Source organism: Limulus polyphemus, unplaced genomic scaffold (assembly GCF_000517525.1).
Source record: "Limulus polyphemus unplaced genomic scaffold, Limulus_polyphemus-2.1.2 Scaffold50, whole genome shotgun sequence".
NCBI lineage: Eukaryota > Metazoa > Arthropoda > Merostomata > Xiphosura > Limulidae > Limulus > Limulus polyphemus.
The window spans coordinates 1080687-1104047 of NW_013665660.1; the positions used below are offsets into that span (position 1 = coordinate 1080687).

The window sequence follows — 23361 nt, forward strand, 5'->3', positions numbered from 1 at the left end:
ATAGTACAAAATGAAGCAACTGTTCACATCAGTTTTATGCTATGACATGTTATTTGGAGAAAAATAGTTTTTCAACAGTGTTACATCAATGAAAATTTTAAGTTAATATTTTTAATTTTTATGTATTTTACCTTTAAGCTTTAAAATTTTATATTTGAACAATACTTTTATAAATGTGTATAAAGAGTACTGAAACATTTTTCCTTTAAGCAATACATGAATAAAATATTTTCTTGACATGAATATGCAAAGTCAAAAGTTAAAACACTTTTAGATACACCATTTTCTTATTTAAGATGAAATTTTATGAATAAAAGTTAACAATAATACAAAAGCTGTAACAATTTTTCGACTAGCTGTGCATCTATAAACTATAATTTTTTACAAAATCAAATATACCCCATTTTTTCATAAACTTACAAGTTTTTGTCCTACCTGTAGAATAGTCTAAACTGAAGTTAAATACGACTTTTAAACTTATTCTTTATGGATTTATTGACTAAAAATAATTATTTTTATTGTAATCCTAAGAGGGTTGAACTGCACATTGGCTTATTGTCGTCAATACATTAGTAAGTAAACTTAATGTAACTATCACCTTAGCTCAATAGCAAACCCTAACATAAATAAAACATAAAACTGAATTCTTCTGACATGCTTAGGTTTTACATGTTATTTATATTAATATAAACTTACAAAAGAAACAAAAATGCAAGGAACAAGTTTTCACTCAATAAGTGCTGATCCATTCTAAAAAAAAAAGTGCTTAATGGCCTTTTTTTTAAGCTGCTGTTGGCAAGACTAGCATAGAACATTAATTCTATTTTTAAGTTGAAATAAAACTAATATACGTAAACATAAACAATTAAAGTTTAGTGTAATTAGTATATTAAGATGCACAAAAGAATCATTTCTCTTTAAACAATAACAGTATACTGTAAATATCTGTCAACTGGTAAAATATTTGTGAAAGACCATAAGAAAAACAAATTCCTTAAAACCATAGAAACATTAATCTAAACATAAGAAAAAATCATATTTTGCACTTTGTTTTATTTTTGCAACCATTAAGTTGACCATTATGAGTTTCTCAATAGCAGAACAGGTTTTAAGTAAATAAGTACATAATTATATAAAGAACAGAAAACAACTGTACTACATATCATACACAAAGAATTTTTAATTGTATGTATGCATTACAAACATTTATATAAGAAGTTCCTAAAAAAAACCTAGTTGTAAAGATAAAATAAAATTCCCCCAAAAAATTCAGTTCTGAATATAAGATACTTAATGCAAAAGAGGATTAACATTTTATACTAAGACACAACACTATCACTTTTCAAATTTCCTCTCAATATTTCTCACAAACAATCCTCTTAGTATTCAATAAACTTCTGTCAGAGAACAAACTATGCTTTACAGCACACAAAATATGAATGCATTAGTGATGATTTAGAGGTAGCAGAATTAAAGTGAGCAGATTTAAGACAGCTTACTTCTGTTACTGAGTGTGTTTTCCAAAGAAGTAATAATGATGTCAGAACTAAAGTCAACGGAGTGTCCTTCTTTAACCTTGAATTGAAAGAACAAAAAAGCTTAATAATTTCAATCAATCAAACCCTTATAACAGAAAAAGACAGAACAAAAAATTACATGAATAGTCTTCATACTCAGTTTCAGCAAGATGTGTTGGTTACATCAAAGAACTTGATAAATTCCAACAAGAACACTATAAGAGTATAACACTCAATATTTTAGATAAAATTCTCCAAAAATACCAACAGAAACACATGTAATATTTATGAATGCAATTTTAACTTTAAAATGATTTATATGCCTTAAATACTTCTGTAGGGAATAAAGATATTTGGATATAAACAAATAAAGTGAAATTTTTATTATTATTTTTGAATGAGAATCAAATAGGTGTTTCTCATTATTGCAACTCATTGTTATTCTCTTGGCTAATTACCAAGATGTAGGTTTCTTAATGTTTTTCTCGATCTTTTTGTTTTCTCCTCACTGTTGCAATACTTGAAACTGAATGTTATGTATAATCTCTTTAATATGATGATAAGTATTCATAATTGATATTCTCTACTTGAAACAGTATAGTGCAGTCAACTTCACACATGTAGAAATGAGCTAAAATCTCCATATCTTTACATTTTTCTTGAGAAACCTCCCCAGTATGGGGAGAAGGATGGTGATTATATGGTAGAGGTATTCATCTAAGTTTCATTTGTTAACTTCAAATACAACAACTTATTCCTACCATAAATTAATCCTAGAATCCTCAAATGTATGTGGAAGTGAAACAAGAGAAAGCAGAAAGACAGCTGTCCCTTCTGAGGAAGGAAAGAATTCAAAATGTGACACAGGCCATTAAAACAATAAATCAATATAAAGGTACTAGATGGCCAGGATGATGATCCCTTGATGACCACATTAAGGACAATAAAAATGGTGGGTGCTGGGAGTTGAACAGATTTTTATAGTGTCCTCTAATTTCAACTGCAACATAATGGACAGTCTAAAACCCAATAATGAGGGGACACCTCACACTAAATACTTAACAAGGACTTCAGCTATGGAGGTGAATGCTAAGATAACTTTTGAACTACTCGAATTAAATTCATTCAAAAACTAGAGTAAAGTAAGAAAAATCTTCAGAGGCTTAAAGTTACATATAGTAAGAATATAACTCAAACAACATAATACCCTAATATGAGAGAAAATTTGGACATAGATATATATCTGTGTGTGTGTGTGTGTTTAAAATACAGTAGTCCCTGGTGGATACAACCCCTCCCAATAACAACTTTTTTCCATGCACAGAACAATTTTACATTGATATGATCTCCCACAGATGACTTCCTGACAGATATGACATATGACTGTGATTTTGGGGTGGAAGGTCAGATAACGACCTCTCTATACCGACTTTTCTTCATACCAATAATGTAATTTACAGAGACACATGAATACAGTGTATACAGTATGGAACAAAGAGGTCACATGACTGCAGATTGCTTCACAGCTTAGTATATGTACCTTAGTAACCTGGGGTGTTCAAAACAAATTCTTTGGTACATACACGTAGGTATTCTGGTTTAAAAACTTTCAAGTCCTAAAAGGTAACCAGGGGTGATCAGGAACTGTTGTTTGTCTTTTCTCCATTCATGGAATTAAGATTTATTCTTTTAGTGAATGTAGTAGGTTTTGAGCTTGTGAACTAGATATTAAGTAACTTAATTAGGATTTACTAGCAGGGTGTGAAGGTTATTAACTTTCAGTTTGTTGAGTGACAGACTTGATTAATGTGTATGATAAGCATGGCTAATGAAATGCCTCAAGGCATCTGGGAAAGCCGTAAATGTTTAAGCTGAGAACAGGAAGCCGCTATGAAGAAGAAGGCTTGAGCTCACTACCTCAAGGCGTTGATATGAAACAGGATGTGGACATCGACGTAGACCGAAGCAGTGAAGAAAGCAACCAGTTCCAAGTTATACATGATCTATAAATCAGCACATTTTTTATCATTGCAGATAGGTCAGTTGTATCTAAGAGAGACTACTGTACTTATGGAAATGCACAGATGATAAATGCACAGAAGACACAAAAATGAATAACTGAACCTAAATGGTCAATTTAGCAATGGTAAAATACATAATTACAGAAAATATATATAAAAGGGAATAAGTTGTATAATGCACTAGTATTACATATCTCTCACAACCCTATGTGTACCAATGGGGGTCAAAGTGTTCTTGTTAGTTATATATTCAAAATTTAATTAGTTTCATTTTTAATATATGTCAATAAACTTGGTATTAAAACATAGTTTACAATTCAAATTGTAATATTATAAGTTTTAATTTCTTGATATCAACAGGAAATATTTAAATAAATTCTCAAATTTCACTTATCTTTATCATGTAACACTTGTTCACTCCAAAGTGCACATTTTCTACCTTCCCTGATGTCCCGAGTTTAACGTAATTTTCACATTTATAGTACAGGTATTACTAAGGCAGTCTAATGTTATAATTTTCCTAGATGAAAATGTATTTCTAATAGGTACTTCTATCCTCTCACAAGATTAGCTTTCTCATTTTGTGCTGCCCTCTTTATCTTAAAAGAAGGAACTGTTTAAAAAATATCCCAATGATAAGCTGAAGAAATTGATGGAAGCATTTGAAAGAATCTCAGAACAAAAAAGAAGAATGAAGCATAAGTGCAAACTCTGAAGAAATGATGTTTCAGTTGAAAGAAAAACTAACAAGAAATACTTTTCAATACTGTTTACATATACACTTTTATGTCCTCACATGTAAAATCCCCAAAAGCTGAAACTGAAGTTAGTTATAATTTCAGTCACTACTATATACTAAAAACACCATATCTGAGAAAGCATTTGTTTCCCTAAACTAATTCTGATATGGTATCTTCCCTCTCCTCATAAGATTAATTCTTCCCATTTTGTGCTGCCCTCTATATGCAAACTTCTTTCAGAAATGCATGCCACAAGCTTTCATCCTCCCTCTGTTGGAATCCAAAGTTCCAACACGTTTCTCATTCAAATCATCATGCATCACCTCTCCACCAATATGAGAGTACTACTATCATGTGATGCATGTGACTCCCTCATGTGCCACTCATTGGGCAGTGCTCATGTGCAGACGTCTTTCTTTAGACTACTGGTGACCTTAGAAGTGGTTTAACTTTATTTAACTTAGTTCAACTTCATTTAATTTAACTTTACTTTTATTTGAGAGCGTTTGATTTACCCATGATTCTCGTGCATTTTTCGTTTGTTTAGTATCTAGCCTGAATTGCGAAGTCGCTGTTACCACTTCAGGTGCATATCACACGTCTGTACCACACTTTCGGCCACAGGCACAGGTGACTCATCAGGAGATATCTAGGCCTTTGTTACAGGGAGATTGAGCATTATATGGAACACACATCTTTTTGAGCCTTTTACAGGCACAGGCTGATGAAATTTTGATTTTCTTTGACCACCCCCTTCCAAAAGATTCTGTTCAGCCCACACTGGCTTTCTGGGAGATTATATCTCAGGTATATGATGTTTTATCTCTTGCCAGTATTATTTTGACCCACATTCTACCTTGTTTTCCCCGTCCACTTGTAGTTGGGTTTACACTGTGCTTTGCTGCCCTGTTGGGTGATAGAATTGGTATGCTTAGTTCCACGTGGGCTTTGGGTCGATCTGCCCTTGCGACTTTTACCTCATCTCAATTGTCTTCCTGTCTGAGGCTCTTCACAGGAACCTTGTAGGGTTTTCTGGGGACATCCTCTCCCTCTTCCCTTCCACTGTCGGCCGCATGTTGTCTTTGGCTCTGTCCCTACACACATGGTTCACTTCTCTTTAGGACTTTTTGGATCGTGACATTATATTCTCGCGGACACGTCGCCCAGCTCCATCTATACGAAACCTTCTTATAGCCCTGTTTTTATGATGTTTCGAGTGTGGCATGATTACTGTGTCCTTGGAGTCGCGGGTGGCTTCTGTCCAACAGCGATCCACCTTTCACATCGGGTACCTTGTTGGCTCCAGTGTGGCTCCAAGCTATTTCTCATCCCTACCATTTACTGCTTTGCCTGTACCAGCTTCCCGCGGCACTGCAGTTTGCCATTTTTCATGGCGATAGATGGTATGCAGGCAACGGTTCCAGTGACTTTGGGACTGGGGGTAGCTCGTCTGGCAAATTTGATTCATTGGAGAAGCCCTTTCCTCTCCAAAGTTTGGGTTCATGGTGTTCTATCAGAGTTTTGTCGTACCCTTTCCCCCTCTCTCCCATTTTCTCCCTCCTTGGAATCCATGATCACACCAGTATCTTCCGAGACAGTAATCGACCTCTTCACCCAACAGGTTGTCGCAAATTGTGCGGGTTTTAGTCCCACCAGTTTGCCCGTCGTGGGGTAGTATACCTTTTTATCTCCTTGCCCTTCGGTCTGGCTTCTGTGCCGTAAGTTTTTGTTGAGTGGTTCACCCCTTTGCTCAGAATATTCATACCCTGGGGCTGTGCTTCCATGCTTACATGACTGATTGGCTTCTTCTTGCACATTCCAAATGAGAGTTGACTAGTCCCACTTGTCAGCTTCTTTTTTTGCGGGTGGGGGTGAGGGGGGATGGTTGATCACATTTGAGGGGTTCTTCCTTCATCCTACCCATTATTTTGTACATCTGGGTGTTTTCTTGAACTCCCATATCAGTTGGGCCCAACCTTCTCCTCTACGGCTCCATTCGATGAAACTAGCCATTTGGACAGCCCTGTCTGCTCCTTTACTTACTACTGGCAAAGTTCTATCGCTTTTGGGGAGTTGGTCATCTCGGACACCTATCATACCCTTTGGTGGGGCTCATATGCATTTGCTTCAGCAGGCTATTCATGACCAGTGGAACTTCGCATTGAATATCCTGTATGCTCCAATTGACATTCCCTCCTCCTTGATGGATGATCTACATTGGTGGTTAGACAAGGCCCATATGTCGGCAGGTGTCCCACTTCATCTGTGAACAGAGTTACATCTGATCACGGATGCATCCCTTCAGGGCTGGGGTGCATGGATCAATCACCAAGAGGTTTCAGGTCGTTGGCCTGTGGAAGAACATTCTCTTCACATCAACATCCTGGAACTCTTGGCTCTCCATTAGGCATTGGATCATTTTCTTTCTTTCACCAGTGGATGCCTGGTTGTAATCCATTCTGACAATTCTACAGTGGTGGCTTATATCAATCACCAAGGCAGCAACCAGTCGATATCCCTATTTTTGCACATTGGATCTTCTCTATTGGGCTCATTCCCATCACAATCGTTTGATGGCATCATATTCTGGGTGCATTCAATCTGGTGACAGATCTTCTTTTCCGACCAGATCGGCTTTATTCCACAGAGTGGTTCCTACATCCTGCTGTTGACTGATGGTGCTGTCATTGTTTGGGTACTTCCAATATCAATGCATTTGCTACTACCCTCAAACAGAAATCACCTCAGTTTCATCCCTGGTTCCCCATCCTAAGGCTTTGGCAACAGATGACTTCAGCAAGGATTGGTCCCACCCATTTCTTTCGGTTTATCCTCCTATCTGATTACTTCTTCGGATAGTCTCCCTCATCCATGCCACTTTGTGCAGAGTCCTGGTTCCTTCAATTGCTTCAGCTCCAAGTGATCCCTCTTCTCTTACTTCCAGACCTGTTACATCAACCCCAGTCACTGGTTCTACATCCTGCACTTTCCATCCTTTGTCTTTTGTCTGGTCCCTAGTAAGGAGTTCTGGATTCTCTCGCTGAGTAGCTTCTCATTTAGCCCATTCTGTTTGTCCTTCTTCCTTGGTTTTGTACTGATGGAAGTGGATGTTTTTCCTGGCTTCTCGACCTACAGTTGCCAGTATCTCCAAATTTCTTACCTGGCTCTTTGAGAGGGGTTCATCAGTCTCCTCGATTTCGGTTTTTCTGCCAGCCTTATCTCATACCTTCCATTTTTCCTGTAGAAGAGTCTTTTTCTCCCCAGTCCTTTCCATGTTGATCTGTTCTTTCTGGCTCCATCAGCTACCAAGACATCCATCACTTCCAGACTGGGGCATTAATGTGGTCCTCCATGCCTTTACTTTACCTCCATTCAAACCCATTTCTTTCTGTTACTTCTTTAACCTCTCCCTTAAGGCATATTTCCTCCTCCTATTGGCTTGCAGGCATCGTGGATTGGATATTTTTGCTCTCTACATCACCAGAACCTTGTATCATTCAACCTACCTCATCCTTTATCCAGATTATGCATTCCTTCCCCAGACCTTGATGGCTTGCAAGGGTCATTCCTCCTTTTACCCTATCTCCCTTCCCTCTATCTCTCATCTCTACCCTCATCCTAATCTGTATAGACTCCTCTGCCCAGTACATGCTCTCTGTTGTTATACTGCACAACCGGCTTCCTTCCGGGGGTTCTTGTTCCCACCTCTTTATCCCATAGCAAACTTCCTCTTCCTGTGATCTTTCCCCTGTTACCCTGACCAATTGGGTTCATTGTTTGATCCAGTTGGCTAATTCCTCCTTGTCTCCCTCCCAGCATGACCTCTTTCCTCTTCCCATCACACCCGACACCTTGCTTCTCATCTTCACCAGCCATCGGAGGAGATTCCACAGTCAGGCATGTGGACGACTCTGCATCTCCCACTATTCCACGATTCATCACCCACAACTTGCATCACATCACGATTTCTGCTTCCTCGGGGTATTGCCTGCCACCTGTAGCTATTCTATACACTTCGGCACAGTTTTGACATGAGGTAAGTCCTTACTTATGCTTTCTTTTCTTTCAAGGGCCCTTGCTTCAACTTCACTTTGGAGCCCACTCTGTGGCGAGTGGTGCCTGACCAGGTATTCTTTCTGAACACTGAATGGGTTCCACTTAGATGACTATAACCATTGTCAGATATATTTATATTCAAACAAATAAAAAACACAAATCTGCACTGTACAACGTGTTGATTCACGCGCTTTGTCCATGATTATGCATACTTACCCTTGAGATGGGGTGTTTCACAAGATCACTAGTGTGTGAATAACCTCATGATGGTTGCCTCATAAAAATGCCCGTCCCAGACCATACTACCCATGGATAGCATGAGTAAAGCAGAAAGGGATCGCTGCCCATCCCTACCATACTTGGACTGAATAAGTCAGTATGTTCTGCTTTTCAAAATGGGGTTTTGTGATCAGCCATTGCACTGTCTCAGGTGTAGCAGTCCCCTTGGACTCTCCAATGCACCCCCCTCTTCCAGTGGATTACAGGAGTTCTTACCGCTCACCAGTTCTGCTGGTGTAGAAGAAGTTACAAGATCCTCCAATTGAGTGATCCATGCCCAGAGTGAGATGCCTAAATGCAGTTCACCCTTCCAATTGGATGCCCTCTTCCTACCCTCAATGGAAGTCGGTTCTCAGTGAGTGAGATTTTGGAGATTGAGTGAACCAATCACGTAAGTCCTTACTCAGGTTTTGGGTCATCCATTTCCCCCCGACTCTGTATTCTGTGTTGTGGGTTGCAGAGGTCTACGTGGCCTATTTCTGCATCTGTCTTGGGCATTCTCTCATTCTCAGAATGGCAAGGATGTTACAGACCTGTGGAACTTTTTGACTGGTTTCACAATCATGGGGGTTGATTGCATGCTATGGACTTCCCTCGGATACCTGATGACACATTCCCGAGTCCCTAACTCAACGCTCATCCTGTGATGTTTCCTGGAGTCGATATTATATGTACATTCACAAGTCTAGGGATTGAGGTGAATACAATATGATCCTCATCCTACCCTCGCGTGGATGTCAGTACACAGCGAGTGAGGTTTTGAATGTAGTCGACTTACAAGTATGGTACAACACGCCCTAGCCACTCTACACCATGGGACACATCCTCCATTACCAACTTTCATTATGTGGGATTAAGTATATCTGTTTCTCTGATTGGGATCATATTCCTCCATCACCTGGATGTACTCCTTTCAGATTCCGCCATGTTTAATCCCACCTGTTCATGGCGAAAAGATACCTGGTTCAGAAGTGATGCAGTACCCCTCCTCAGATCATCTGATCTGTTTCTCTCATTCCCAGGGGTGTTCTTCTGACGCTTTCAGGGGATATGCCTGTTCTTCCCTCGCACCGGTCCATCCTCCTTTTCAATGTGGAATTCAAGCTAATCTTGTGAGAGGAGGGAAGGTAACGTATCGGAAGTTATAATTTTCTTATACAAAAATTTATTTCTGATAGGTACTTCCCTCTTCTCACACTTCCTTCCCACAATCTTCTGCTGCTTGTGTCTTCTGCCAAACTTCGAAGTGATAGTTCGGTAGTGGCGCATTAGAGGGAGTCACATGTGTCACATGATAGTAGTGCACTCCTATTGGTGGAGAGTTGATGCATGATGATTTGCATGAGAGACATGTTAGAACATTAGATTCCAACAAAGGGATGTGAAAGACTTGTGGCATGCATTTTGAAAAAGTTTGCATATAGAGGGCAGTACAAAAAGGGGAAAAGTTAATGTTGTGAGAAGAGGGAAATATCTATCGGAAATACATTTTCATCTAGAAAAATTATAACTTCACTGCATTCAAGTTTCAGTAATTAGACAGTTTTTAGACATATATTTTCACAATCCTTTTTATTAGGGATCAGGATGAGGTTAAAGTCCAACTAAGAGGTCACATTTTGTTTTAATTCTTAAACTAACAAAAGTAACACAAACATATAAGGCTTAAAAATCTATAGCTTTGTTAGAAACAATCTTATAAAGATTTGAATAAGAACTGAATACAACCTAATGCTCAAAAAATCAATTTTTTTACCCATATCTTTCATAACATTTGACTTAGGATTTGAAATAATTGAATAATGAAGTTCTCATTAGTATAATTTTGCAATTATAATTTCATTTAAATCAGAAAAAATGAGTTTTTATGAGCTGGTCAATTTGATGTGGAATTCCCCCCCCCCCAAAAAAAATCTTTAAGTTAGGTTACATTATCCTTATAAAAAATGACCTATTATGTTCATACTTCATCATCATTACACTTTTTAATGATGATAAAGCTTGCTGCTGATGTGACAATTGGAGGCTAATACACTATGTAAATTATTTAACAGTTATCAATACTATAAAAACATTTTTGTATAACTTATTTACATTTTAGTTTCAATTATATTTTTCCTAATGCAGTCTATGGTTTCCTAATATAAATTCTGAAATGTCAAAACATTTCATACATTCAGTAGTGAAGATGGATTTTGACTGATTATAAGCACAATGAGAAGTAAAATATACAAATTGATAAGCTAGTTTCTCTCAAAAACATTATTACTCCCTTGTATCCAATGCACACACGTGAATTCACTGCAACCAATATATACTTAGGCCTGATATCTGTTTTCTTGGCTGCAGTAACTCAAACAGTGGCGAGTCTGTAAATTGTCTATACAAAGAAGTTTTACAGTGATTTTTTTTATTAGGAAAATAAATAAAACTTGTTGAAATGAGAATGGATAGATATTTAAGGAATCAGAAAGAAGGGTTCAGACAATTTGTTCACTTTAATACAGTGCAAAAAATGGGAATCTGTTATAAAATTATGTTGTAAGTACAGTCATGGCTATTCTTCAGCATAATACCAACGTTAATAATAAATATGTATATGCCAAAAGGTTTTTTTCCATTTTCTACACCGCATAATAATAAATAAATAGATAACATGTTAGTCTTGTAATAAATAAACTGTCTTTACAGATCACTGTGTTTAGCATTAAAAAAATAGATAATTTAGGAAGACATGCTATTTTATTACTTACTTGGGGAACACTCAAATTATACACTAGTTCAAGTAAATAAATTCTATTTGATACTTTCAGGTATTTATAAAGTCTAGGGCATGTGTTTAAAACCATCTATGAATTGAGAACAAGTGAATGTCTCTGGCTAAGTTTATGTTTGTATCATAATGGCCAGACTAATTGCTGACACTAACTTTAACAGTATTTTATACTCTTCCACCCAACATCTTGACAAAAAAAACTAATATTATTACAACAACACGATATAAAGTCACAGCATATACATTCTATTCTTCATTATGGGAAAGTCATTACTCACTAACAAGTTTCAGAAATGTTCTGTTCAGTTAATTATTCTTTTCATTTATTTTTGTTATTTCACTGCTTGGAGATATCAATAGTATCAAGTAATGAACAAAAATGAGAGTAAACATTTACTTAGTATGATGAAGCTTCACTTACTCAAAAACTTCTTGGGGTGTTTATCTTATCGTATGTACAACAGTTGGTTACAATATGTCAAAGCTTTATTTTACATTCTTGTCATACATTGCACATTTCAAGGTGTCTGGTTTTTTATGGAATAAAAAGTGAATCAAAATAAAAAAAAAGTAATGGGTAGAACAATTAATTCCCATTTATATATGGTCAGACAACAAAGTTCATTATAATGTGACTACGCATATAATGCTTTCTTTTACACTTACACTGTACCAGCATATCATATTTTATGGTAACTCCATGAAAAAATTAAAACTGCAATAAGATATTTCAATTTAAGCTTCAAGTACATGGCACCCATCTTGAAAATATAACTAAGGCTACTTTAGATACGGCCATTTTAAATGTAGCATAAAAATCTGATGTGTCTTGTAACAAACATCTAGTTTGTAAATCATCTGACGATTCTTCTTGTTTTTATATATAAATCTAGCCTACAAGATATTTGTTCATTCTGGTGTCTCCTAACATAAATCAGCATTGCTTTCAACTGACCAGTTTTAAGTTATTTCTTATACCCTGTATAAACATAGCCTGCAAGTTACTCCTCCATCATTCTTGAAGCTTCTAGAATGTACTGTACAAAATATTACATATTCATGTGCAGAGACGTTGTTCAAAACAATTAAGCATGAAAGGGTAAAATTCACAAAGTTATCATTCTTGAATTACATGTAATATTACTTTTATGAGCAGTACATATTTTCACATTGAAAAACCCCTGTCACATTACTTTGTCTTAGTTGTACTTGCATAAACAATGTTTAATCACATACAACAATAGTGACCGCTGTAAATGTTTTGTCAGTCAAACAATAATTGCTCTTAGATACCTAATTTTAAGAATACATCATTAGTTTTGTGTAGCACTACCTTCAATTCAAACCAAATCATGCAATTACATTAAGCTGAGCAACTGTATCAGCATTTTTATTTGGTACACAAAAACTAAATTAAACAATTTCAGTAAAGTAAGAAAATTGATATGTGTACTTGTAAAACTGTCAATTTGGTGCAAAAATTTCTGTCACAAAATTATAACAGAGTTGTTCATACAAATTAAAGCTCCCAATTCTTTTTATATACAGACTACCACCTTATACCATAACAGTTCCATGCTGGTAAAACCTTCAACACTGGAGTAGATTTTAACATGGCAATAATTTACTGCTATGAAATTTGGCAATTTTCACATTTTAATGTGACCAACCATCTTATATAAAACATAAAAACTAACAAAGACAACAAAATTTATCAAGCATTTACACATCCAAGCCTAAGATTATAAGAAAATACAACCACAAAATTAAATTAAAAAAAAATATATATACATATATATACTACCAAAAGTTACTATATCATTAGTAGAATATTTCCAAAAACGAACAAGAACAAAGAAAGCAATACTCTTTGTAAACAAACCTGTAGCTAAGTTATAAAAGTTGGTAATTATTGGCAGAACATTACCTGTTACACTTTAATATCTTATCCTATAATCAAAGTCATCAACCCACAACTATAAAACCTTTTTCTTTTAAAACTTCTGAAAAAATTTAGCTCTTCTTGGACAACTTAAATCCTACCAAGACGTTTCACTTCCTCACTTGGGAAAAGAAAATGGAATGTGTACTTTTTTATTTACCCCAAATAAGTCAAAGCCATCTTTAATTTTCAAGTGTTAGATGAGGAAGGAAAGTAGCTATTCAACACCACGTACTGCCAACTCTTAGGCTACACTTTACTAATGGATAGTAGGATTCACAGTCACATTATAACATTCCCAAAGCTGAAAGGGCAAGTATGTTTGATGACAGGGTTCCATTCCACATTCTACTAGCTGTTAGTCCAAAACCCTAACCACCAGGCTATGATGGGCCAGCTGGGCAAATATATGATTGATAAAAACCTGTATTATATTAAAAGGACACGAATAACAGTCCAGTAATAAGACTAAATAAGAAACACTAGACAGCCACATCATTTTTTCTTCTTAAGAAATATATTAAACTTTAGAAAACAAATCAGTTAACAGTAAGTAAAATAGTGTTCCTGATTAGTGGCATTAACGTAAAGAAACAAAATAATTTCAAAATGATAAAGATTTTTAACTTACTGCTTTATGATCTAGCAGGATTTCCTTGAAAGTTAGAAAGTCTGTGAAGCTTAAAAGCATTTCAAATATCTCCCCATCAAGTTCAGATGAACGAGCCCTGTTGAAATCATTACAATGCAGTAAGATTAAATATTTTACAATCTTTAAGAATAAAAAAGTACCAATATTAAAGAAAACAAGAATATGGAAAAAGATTTGTTGCTAAATAAAAAAGCTATGTAGGGCTGGCTACTGAACTTGAAAAAGAAACCAAACAAAATAGGTGGAAGTGAACATATTACTTGATTGGCTAATGATCATACAGCAGACTAAGCTGTCTCGACTTTAAATGAAAAATAAAATCCCTACATTACTGGCTTCCCCACTTTCTTTATTGAAAGCTTGGTGTTTGAATAGAATCTCAACTTTCATCATTATACCTTTCCTTTAGTTAACTTTAGAATACTACTTTTATGACTATTTTACAACAGAGTAACATTTTACAGTTTGAAATTTTGATTCTATTCGTTTTGCCCGTGCTGAAAAAGAGTTAAAGCACATTAAAGCCTTCATGTTTTGTGAAATCACGAGTTGTAAATGCATTGAAAATATTTTATAATCGTAATATTTTGAACTTCTAAAGAGTATTTCTTTTTTTTCCCAATCTCCTACACTACAGTTTTAAAAATTGTTGGTCTCTGGCACACTTAAATATGACTTTGGTATTTACAATAGTGATTGAAATTTAATAACTATTATAGCCACATACCTTTTTTTTTAACAGTTACTTGAGCACAGAGAGAAGGGTTACCAGTAAAACAGACTTACAAAAATGTTTGTATTGTTTTGAAATAATATTCAAGCTTTCTTTAGTCACTCATTTTTGATCTGACCATTTCAGTCGTTGGAGGTAGTCAATAAGTTAAACTCCTTAATTAATTAATCATTGGGTTCATTAATAGATTGTTGAAATAATCAAAATAGTAATAATTGGAAACACTAATTTTGATTAATGGGTTACTTTGTGACATAAATTAATCCATGCTCACAGGGAATCAATTATATCAATTAAATGAGTTAATCTCTCAGCTCTAAAGGTGTTAATGCATATTCATATTATTTAATGTGTAGTCTAGAATAATTTTTCACTAAATTAATCAGAAATTGATTTTATATTAATAACAAAGTTTATGATGAAATATGTTCATTTACTTACTTCATCTCTTCCAAGAAAGACACCATGGAAAATTGTGGTAGTCTTTCAATTAACCTTTGTTCAATATAGCTTTCAATGAGTTCTGTCTAGAAATAAGTAAAAGAGTTAACAGTATCATTTATATCTTGAATAAACAGATAAAGAAGAAATTAACAAATATTTAACATGAAAAAACTATTGTGCAACAGCCTTTTCTACTACATTATAAAGCACATGTACATTCCTTGTTATGATTTCTATGTCACAAAAAGATTCAATAGTTTTATTTCATTCTACTAGTCAATTTGTCAAATATTTTATTATTCCTAAAGCAATAAAAGTTTCTAAATGTTTAGCACTCCTTGTAAGAATTAAAACTATTAGGAAAACTTAATCCAAAACTACTATATTCATTACTGTGCAGTAAAGAAAAAAATATAACGATACCATTCATTCTAATTGAAAAAAATATTGACTTCGCTTGAAGTATTGAAATCATAAAACATGATGCGATGTTTTATAACTATTATTAATGTTCCCAATGCTTTTGTGTTCCATGACCAAAGGAACAAAAAATAGTTGCCATATTACTTAACATTTATTTCAGTTTCTTGCATCTTCTCTTATAATATTTCAGAGTTATTAAAGATCTTGAATGGTGGCTACAAGCCTATTAAATAAAGATTAGTTGAAAAGCAATGTAAGAGAATCATAAAATTAATGTTAGGAAAGATAATATAATATATACCTTTCACAAAGTTATGCACCTGAATGTATAAAACTGCATCCAGCAAACAGCTCATTATGACAAAGTTTTAAGATATTACTAAACTTTCACTGCCCTACAAATGTTGAGAAAATGTTTTCTCAACAGACACTCACCTCTCTACACATTAAAAAAAGACTTATTACCTCACACCACTTTTGTGAAGAATTTTGCACATGCCACAAGCCTTGAACAAAGTTCCCACCCTTACACATATTAACATGTAGAGCACCAGCCTATGATGTAATCATCATCAAACTCTAGCCCTTCACCAACAGAAAGGCAACACATCTTCTATCTACTGTAATCTCCAGGACCACCAGCATTGGATTGCTGTTGTTGTTGTTTTTAATTATACACAAAGCTACACAAGGGCTATCTGTGCTCTGCCCACCACGGGTATCGAAACCCGGTTTCTAGCGTTATAAGTCCGCAGACATACCGCTTTGCCACTGGGGGGCACCAGCATTGGAACAGAGGCTCATTCTTGATGAAGCTATGGAAATACACCAAAAATCTGAAGCAAGGATGTGAGGGTGTTACATTTTCAGGTAAGAAAAATATTAACTTCAGAAATTTATATTGCTTTTCACCAAAACAAAAAAAGGTTAGAATTCCATACTGATAAAAAAGTGGAGGGGCCAGTGGAGATACAGAACTTACAAAGATGAGCTCTTTTCTGATATAACAGTGTCAGAAAGGGAAAATCCATGCAGTATGTCAAGGCTACCTTTCCCTCTAGTGGGACTAGGGCATTAGTTAGTAGGAAACCTTTTCCTTGTGTGAGAGAGGAGTGTGTATGTTTCTGAAAATGACATTTACTAACCATCATGATGGTTTAATGTAAGAAGACTAATAGTGAAAACATATGTAACAATTCTGAGTACTTACATAGTGATTGAAAATAGTGGTATATTCAAGTTTGTTTTCTTCTTTATCTTCAAATACTGTACAATACTTGTCAAAAAAATCCTTCTGAAGTTCTTGAAACTCAGGTTCTAAAAATGTATTAAAGGTCCTTTTACTTCTTATGTAAAATGCACTTGCAACATTACAAACTGAAATGTCTCTTCTCCTACTGCATAGCAATTTCATACATGATATTGGTTAAATCCAATCAAACTCTAGAATTTACACTAAGAAACATTACATAAATTTAATCTCAACTCACCCATTATAATATCTTCAATGTGACCAACTATTTGATCAAACATGGCTTCATCACCAGAGCTGAAAATTCAGTAAAAATATTTAGTTACAAAAGTTCAAACTACAAATAGTTGAACTGGTACTCTACAATACACATTTATTTTTAAATGCATTATATTTCATTCATAAATACCAGATGTAAAATTACAGACTTAGTTCAAAGTTTTTCATTGAAAACAAAATAAACATTTTACTGAATTTTTGTGCATCAGTAATACAAGTGACTTTTAATTCAATTGTCTTTTTTCCAAAATACTTTCATCTTTACATATATTACATAAACAAATGTTCATTAATAATTTCAGAACGACTTCTAAAATAAATTTTCTAATATCTATCATTATAAATGAATGACTAAATAACCAACTTACTGAAGAAAGTATGCCATTTTCATGCAAACCACACCTCTAGAAAAATATTGCTGACAATCTCAATTTTAATAAAATAAATAAGGTGTTAAAAATAATAATAATATGATATTAATCCTTACCCTAATACTGATTTGTAAATTAATTAAATGATACTGACAATAATCATACTTCACTTAATCCAGTTCACTCCATAAATTATTGTTCATGCAACTGATAATATAAACAGTGCCTAGAATACTACGTTTGTCATATCCCAGCCAGCATGATGATCCCTGGTATTGGACAAAGGACCTCACTGGCACTGAATATGGCAGATATAATGTGGATTACATATTATTAAATATTGTTATTTGCTTTCATTCAAAAGTTATTAAAACAAACTGCCTCTATTAGAATGTAGGACAAGTTAGACTTGTGTTACATAATGATAAAATTATTTTTAATTTGTAACAGAAGCACACACAAAAAAAGGAACATTTACATAATGAACATTTCTTAGCAGTCCAATATAAAACTCAGAATTAAATATTCTTTAAAGACTTGTTGATCAACGAATGAATTTTTAGTCTGCTTGGATTCAACAACATCAAATCAAAGCCAATAATTTTCATTTAAAATAAAGGGTAAGTACATTTTCTTACCTGCTTCCAACAATTTCTTCATCCAGATCATTTTCTCTCTGCATACTATCTGAGGATGATTAAAGACAAACAATTAATGAAACAAGTTCATGTGTATGAACCTGACATCTTACTTCCCACATACAAGCATACGCAACAATATCATGTCAAATTTCAAAATGATAAAGAAATATTTATATTCCCAAACTAAACAGATTATATATATATATAGAATTTTCACAGGAGTTTAAACTTGTTCATCAAAATTAGATAAAATATATAATAATTATATTTCAGATAGAAAACTGTAATGACAGTGTGTTCACTTTTTTTTACTAGTCTGCTTTCGTTATCATGAAGTATGAAAATGATGACCATTAAGGTGGTCCTTATTTGGAAGTTTTGATATATGGCATTCACACTCCCTCATTTTATTCCCATATATAAATAAATAAGTGACACCAAATTCTATCTATATTGAATAACATTTAGGGTTGCTCTTACCTTATCGCTCACATTATATCTACATATTCTGAATATTCTAAATAAGTATGGAGTATTGTACTATATTATACAGAATATTCAAGGACATTTCATATACAGATAATCCATGCTGTCACTTTTTATTTTTGGAATGTCCTGCATCATATCTTTGAACTTGTCCTGTCATGTGTTTTCAAAGGCTATGGAGTTTTCCTCCGGTTCAGATATTGCAATTTTCAATTGATTCCTGTAATATTATGAATACATGAACCATTCCAGTTATGAAACTGCAGCTGACCATGGTGAAGTAGCAGAAGCCAAAGATGAAGTTGAAGACAGTGTCACTGAGAATGCTACAAGACAACTTCAAATCAGTCAACCTTGAGATGATTATCAAGAGGATACAAATTTTGGCAGGGTAGAAGTCCTTCAATTTACAGTTTTATTTTTCTAACAGGGCAATTTTTTTTTTGGAATGGGTAACCTTCATATGTGGAAGATGCAGTAAATCTAAGGGAATGCTTGATAAATATTTGAATGATAAGAATGCAATTTATAGTGTCTGGAGCACTGCATCATGCATGATGGGTGACCAATGCTTTATATGCACTCAAGATCTGGTTGTTTGAGGGATAGTTTTAGCTCACTCGCTGTGAGGAAAGAGGACTCATGAAATTTGCATCTTTATTGTTCGAGTCTATCTCAGAGCATGGTTCACTGCTCCTCGCAATGATCTTAGCATCTTACAATGTCTTATTATGTAGAAAAAGGGAAACTCTGCTCTTTCCAAATCTGCCTTATCAAAAATTGGCTGGAAGTCTATGGTATCTCAATGAGGAACTCTTGGTTTGACATTGTTTGATTCAGCTGTATCCACAGAGACAAAACAAGCAATGGTAAATGCACTAAATGAGAAGGAAGGCATGGATGAACCTCTAAAGCACATCCAGCTGGATATCAAGGAGTCTGAGGATGTGACAACCAAAGATTTCCTCACAAAGAAGACAACAGGCTTCTTCAGGTGTCTCGAAATTCCATCTGGATTTTTGGACTATGACCCCAATTCAAGGTAGCTCAGAGAGGACTACAGGGAGGCATTACAGACAATACCACATTTGAATGTGGTAAATTACAATGCTGAAAAGGGGGTGGTCCTTATAGAGAAGTATAATAACATCATAACAAAGAACAGAAACAATTTCTCCTTCAAACTGTGGAGGATCATAAAAGATGCATTCCTAACTGCAAAAAGGAAACAATAACAACGCAAAGTGACTATCCATACTAAAATCACAAAAATATGTAATTATACTATTGTACACGCAATGAAATAATAATAAACTTTAAATAAATCATTTATGATACATAAATTTCTTTATATCACGCTATACATACAGTATCACGTCATTACAGTCTAGAACTACAAACTCATTGAGCAACCTCTATACATATTCCAAGATGAACGAAGTTTTTTTTTTATACATTGGAATAAAATTAGGGGATAAAAGCTTTAGAATTTTTAACCTGAAAGTCTACCTGCAAAAATAGGACCACCCTAACAACCATATTCAGCAATAATTCTTCTTAAGCTTTAAAAGCTATGTTTGAGCAAATGCCTGATTAAAATAAAGTTGTTCGGCCTACCAATAATTCACATATATTCAACAATCTCACTTTAATGAAAGAAAATGGTATACTATTGTTACAGTGAATACGAGATTTAGCATGCTCACTCTTAAATTTATTTTTCTTCAAATATAAAAATCCTAATGACTGTTACAGGTATGTGTATTCTTAAAGAAAAATTTTGAAAGTGGAGGTCACAAAAGATTGAAATATGATATGAATATTTAAGTGAAGTTATATTTTGTGAAATTTTTACCAAGTGGATCAAACCACCAAAAGGAAATAGTGAATACTGAGTACTTACTAGATGCCAAAATTCATTACACATTTCTGAAAATACCAACTTTTTAGACTACTTAATCTATAGTATTTTAGATGCTTTTGCTTTTGTAAACTAAAGAATACAAATTTGTAGAGTATTGCTATTTTTTATAATCAAGCATTGTGATTAGTCCAAAAATCATACTTGGTATCTCTCACATACATGGACACTAGTCTAACAATTAAACTGGTAGCTTTGCTATGTCATGCTGCCTCACTGGATGTATAAAAACAACTTTGAAAATTGTTAATAAATTTTACAGGTTTTTATCATATGAGAAAAAGTTCCATCAATACTGCATGTCTTTTTAAAAGCAAATTACAATGTACACTTTTGCAAATGAGAAATTTATTTAATGAAAGTAGTTTTAGGCTTCTTTCATAAAATGTTTTCTTTAAAAGATAAAATAAAGAACAGTTATTCTATTTATTGAAAGAATCTGTGAACATTATCTACAAGAACTAGGCTTTTATGCAAATGAAGAAAAACCTGATCAATCATTTTTGAGCCTATGTATTTGAATCCATATTCAAGTAACAGTTGCATGCCTGAAATTCACTGATAATCAAATGATACAGAGTGGAGTTTTGTATTAAACTATTCCATTATAAAATTAAGTAGGTCTGATGTCAAAACCTCTTAACCACCCCTGGCTACCACGGCCACAAAAAAGTGAGCCATTATACACTGACTAGCCATTCTAGTAGAGGAATAACTAGTTGGACTGTAGAGATGTCTAAGTAGGAAAAAAAAAATGCTATTACTGAAATCCAGTCAGAATAGAACTCGCAACTTATAATGTGCCTCAGATTTCAATGTTTAAGTCTTTTTTTCTTATTTACATTAATTAATGATACTGATAAGGAAATAATTAAATTATAATAATGGCACTAAACTCTTGGGTATTTATAGTTGTAACAAAGATGTCAAAGTGCAAATGTGACGAGGATCACTTAGTAAGTTGGACAAATAATTTGCAACTGATCTTTAATTAATTTTTCTCTTGAAAAGAAATCAGGAGTCAGAGAGGATATGATTAAGGTCATTAAGGAAATAGTTAATATCAATGCATCATTTTTTTAATGGTAAAACAAGGAGACACAAATTTTGACAGGGTAAAAGTCCTTCAATTTACAATTTTATTTTTCTAACAGGGTGATTTTTTTTTGGACTGGGTTTCCTTCATATGTGGTAGATGCAGTAAATCTAAAGGAATGCTTGATAAATATTTCAATGATAAGAACTAGCTTTGATTTCGTTGTTTCATTTTTAAATTTAGTTTAATGGACGCGACAACCTATATGGGCTAACACGTCTCTTGTTATCCTTAAGTTTTGTTATATTCATGTGACATGTACTTGAAAAGCAAGGCTAGATTTAACACAATTTTTAAGAAAATGTAAGGCTTAGAATAATGTAGGAATACAATTACCAAAAAACAATTACACATGGTATATTCTTGTTCAAGTTTGTTCATTATGCCTGTAACTTATAAGTTTAGATGCTGTTTATTTAATTCTGTCACTTTGACTATGACCTACTTACATTGTAAGTAGGTACGCAACTCTCATGAATGTTCTTTAAAAAAATGAAACTAGTGGATGAAATTCTTTTAAATTTCAGATGAAAGGTCCTATAAGTATGTAATTTTTGAGAAATAAGATATTTAATTTTGATTTTTTCTAAAGCAATGTTTTTCTCATGCCTTTTTTTTTCTTTTCACATGTTGCCTATCCAACATACAAAGTAATTTTCATTTGATGATTAAAAATACTTTTGTGTATCAGAAAGTTTTGAAATTTCACATGTAAAATCCTGATAATGTCTAGATAGTTATCAAATGATTTTTTAAGATGAAACTTTATATTTTATCAGTTATTTTCACTAATTAATATCTGTACAGGTTTGGTCAATTTGATTGATCTCGTAACAACCATAAAAAGATTAGGTAATAAATATAAGTTATGCCTTTTTCGTTCTATAATTACTACAAATTATATCAAGAAAACATAAATTAAATGACTAAATAGCTTAAATCTCATAACATTATACATTTATATATATTTCATTTTATTATATTGACCTTTTAGCTGTGCCTGGCTAACAATACAGAAGTTACAATGCTGTGGCGCATGTGTACTCATGTTACCATATCAAATAATATAAAACTGACCTTTAGTCTCTACAAAGTGACCTGTCTTGGTTGTGTTTTAGTAAACTAGTATTTTGTAAAATACAGTCACATTTCAATTATTATACATTATAAACTTAAACTTGTTTTTCTTAAAACATAGAACAGTAAGTAAAGAAGTAAAGCAAACAATTATCTCTTCTAGTTTCGACCTTTGTACTCAGTTGCTGCTTGTCATAGCTTGCTAAGCCTTAAAAAAGTTTCACATAGGTTTTATACATATACAATTGAATAACAAAAAAATCATAAATTACTATATTGATACCATACAATTCCACTATAATTTATCGAACTTAGTAACTAAGATGTATTTCGGTTTAAAAAGATATGAAATTTTGAGCAGATTAAAGACACACCCTACCTCCTTGAAATCTTGGTTTGAAAAAATGAGATGGCATCCTAAAATGGTTGAGAAAGTCACTAGGGGGACATTCTGAGCTTTCAATTTGTTATTCACATGTCATATATAGAACTATGTATATATAAGGGACCTTTTCTAAAAATGGAAAGAGGTGAGTGATACCACTGCACTTCATTCAGAACATGAGCAATATCCCAGCAAATAGAAAAGGTAAAAGTTTATTTTATATTCTAGCTTGTCAATATCAGTAATTTGAGTTTCTAATTCATACGAAAC

The 23361-nt window shown here is 33.8% G+C and overlaps 1 protein-coding gene across 3 annotated transcripts in view; it reads right to left on the reverse strand.

The window, feature by feature from the left end:
- Nucleotides 1-165: 165 nt before the first annotated feature.
- LOC106463064 (ADP-ribosylation factor-like protein 2-binding protein) overlaps nt 166-23361 on the reverse strand; it is a 25517-nt gene continuing 2321 nt past the window's right edge. For 2 of the 3 annotated variants that reach the window (XM_013923037.2, XM_022390730.1), the window contains exons 2-7: nt 18124-18172; nt 17074-17132; nt 16794-16900; nt 15158-15243; nt 13963-14059; nt 166-1575 (exon numbers count right to left, since the gene is read on the reverse strand). In XM_013923037.2, the coding sequence (XP_013778491.1) occupies nt 1486-1575; nt 13963-14059; nt 15158-15243; nt 16794-16900; nt 17074-17132; nt 18124-18172 (488 nt within the window). In that variant the 3' untranslated portion in view covers nt 166-1485. Of the gene's footprint in view, nt 1576-13962; nt 14060-15157; nt 15244-16793; nt 16901-17073; nt 17133-17650; nt 17784-18123; nt 18173-23361 lie in introns of those variants that run through there. The other variant, XM_022390739.1, reaches the window with a different exon arrangement.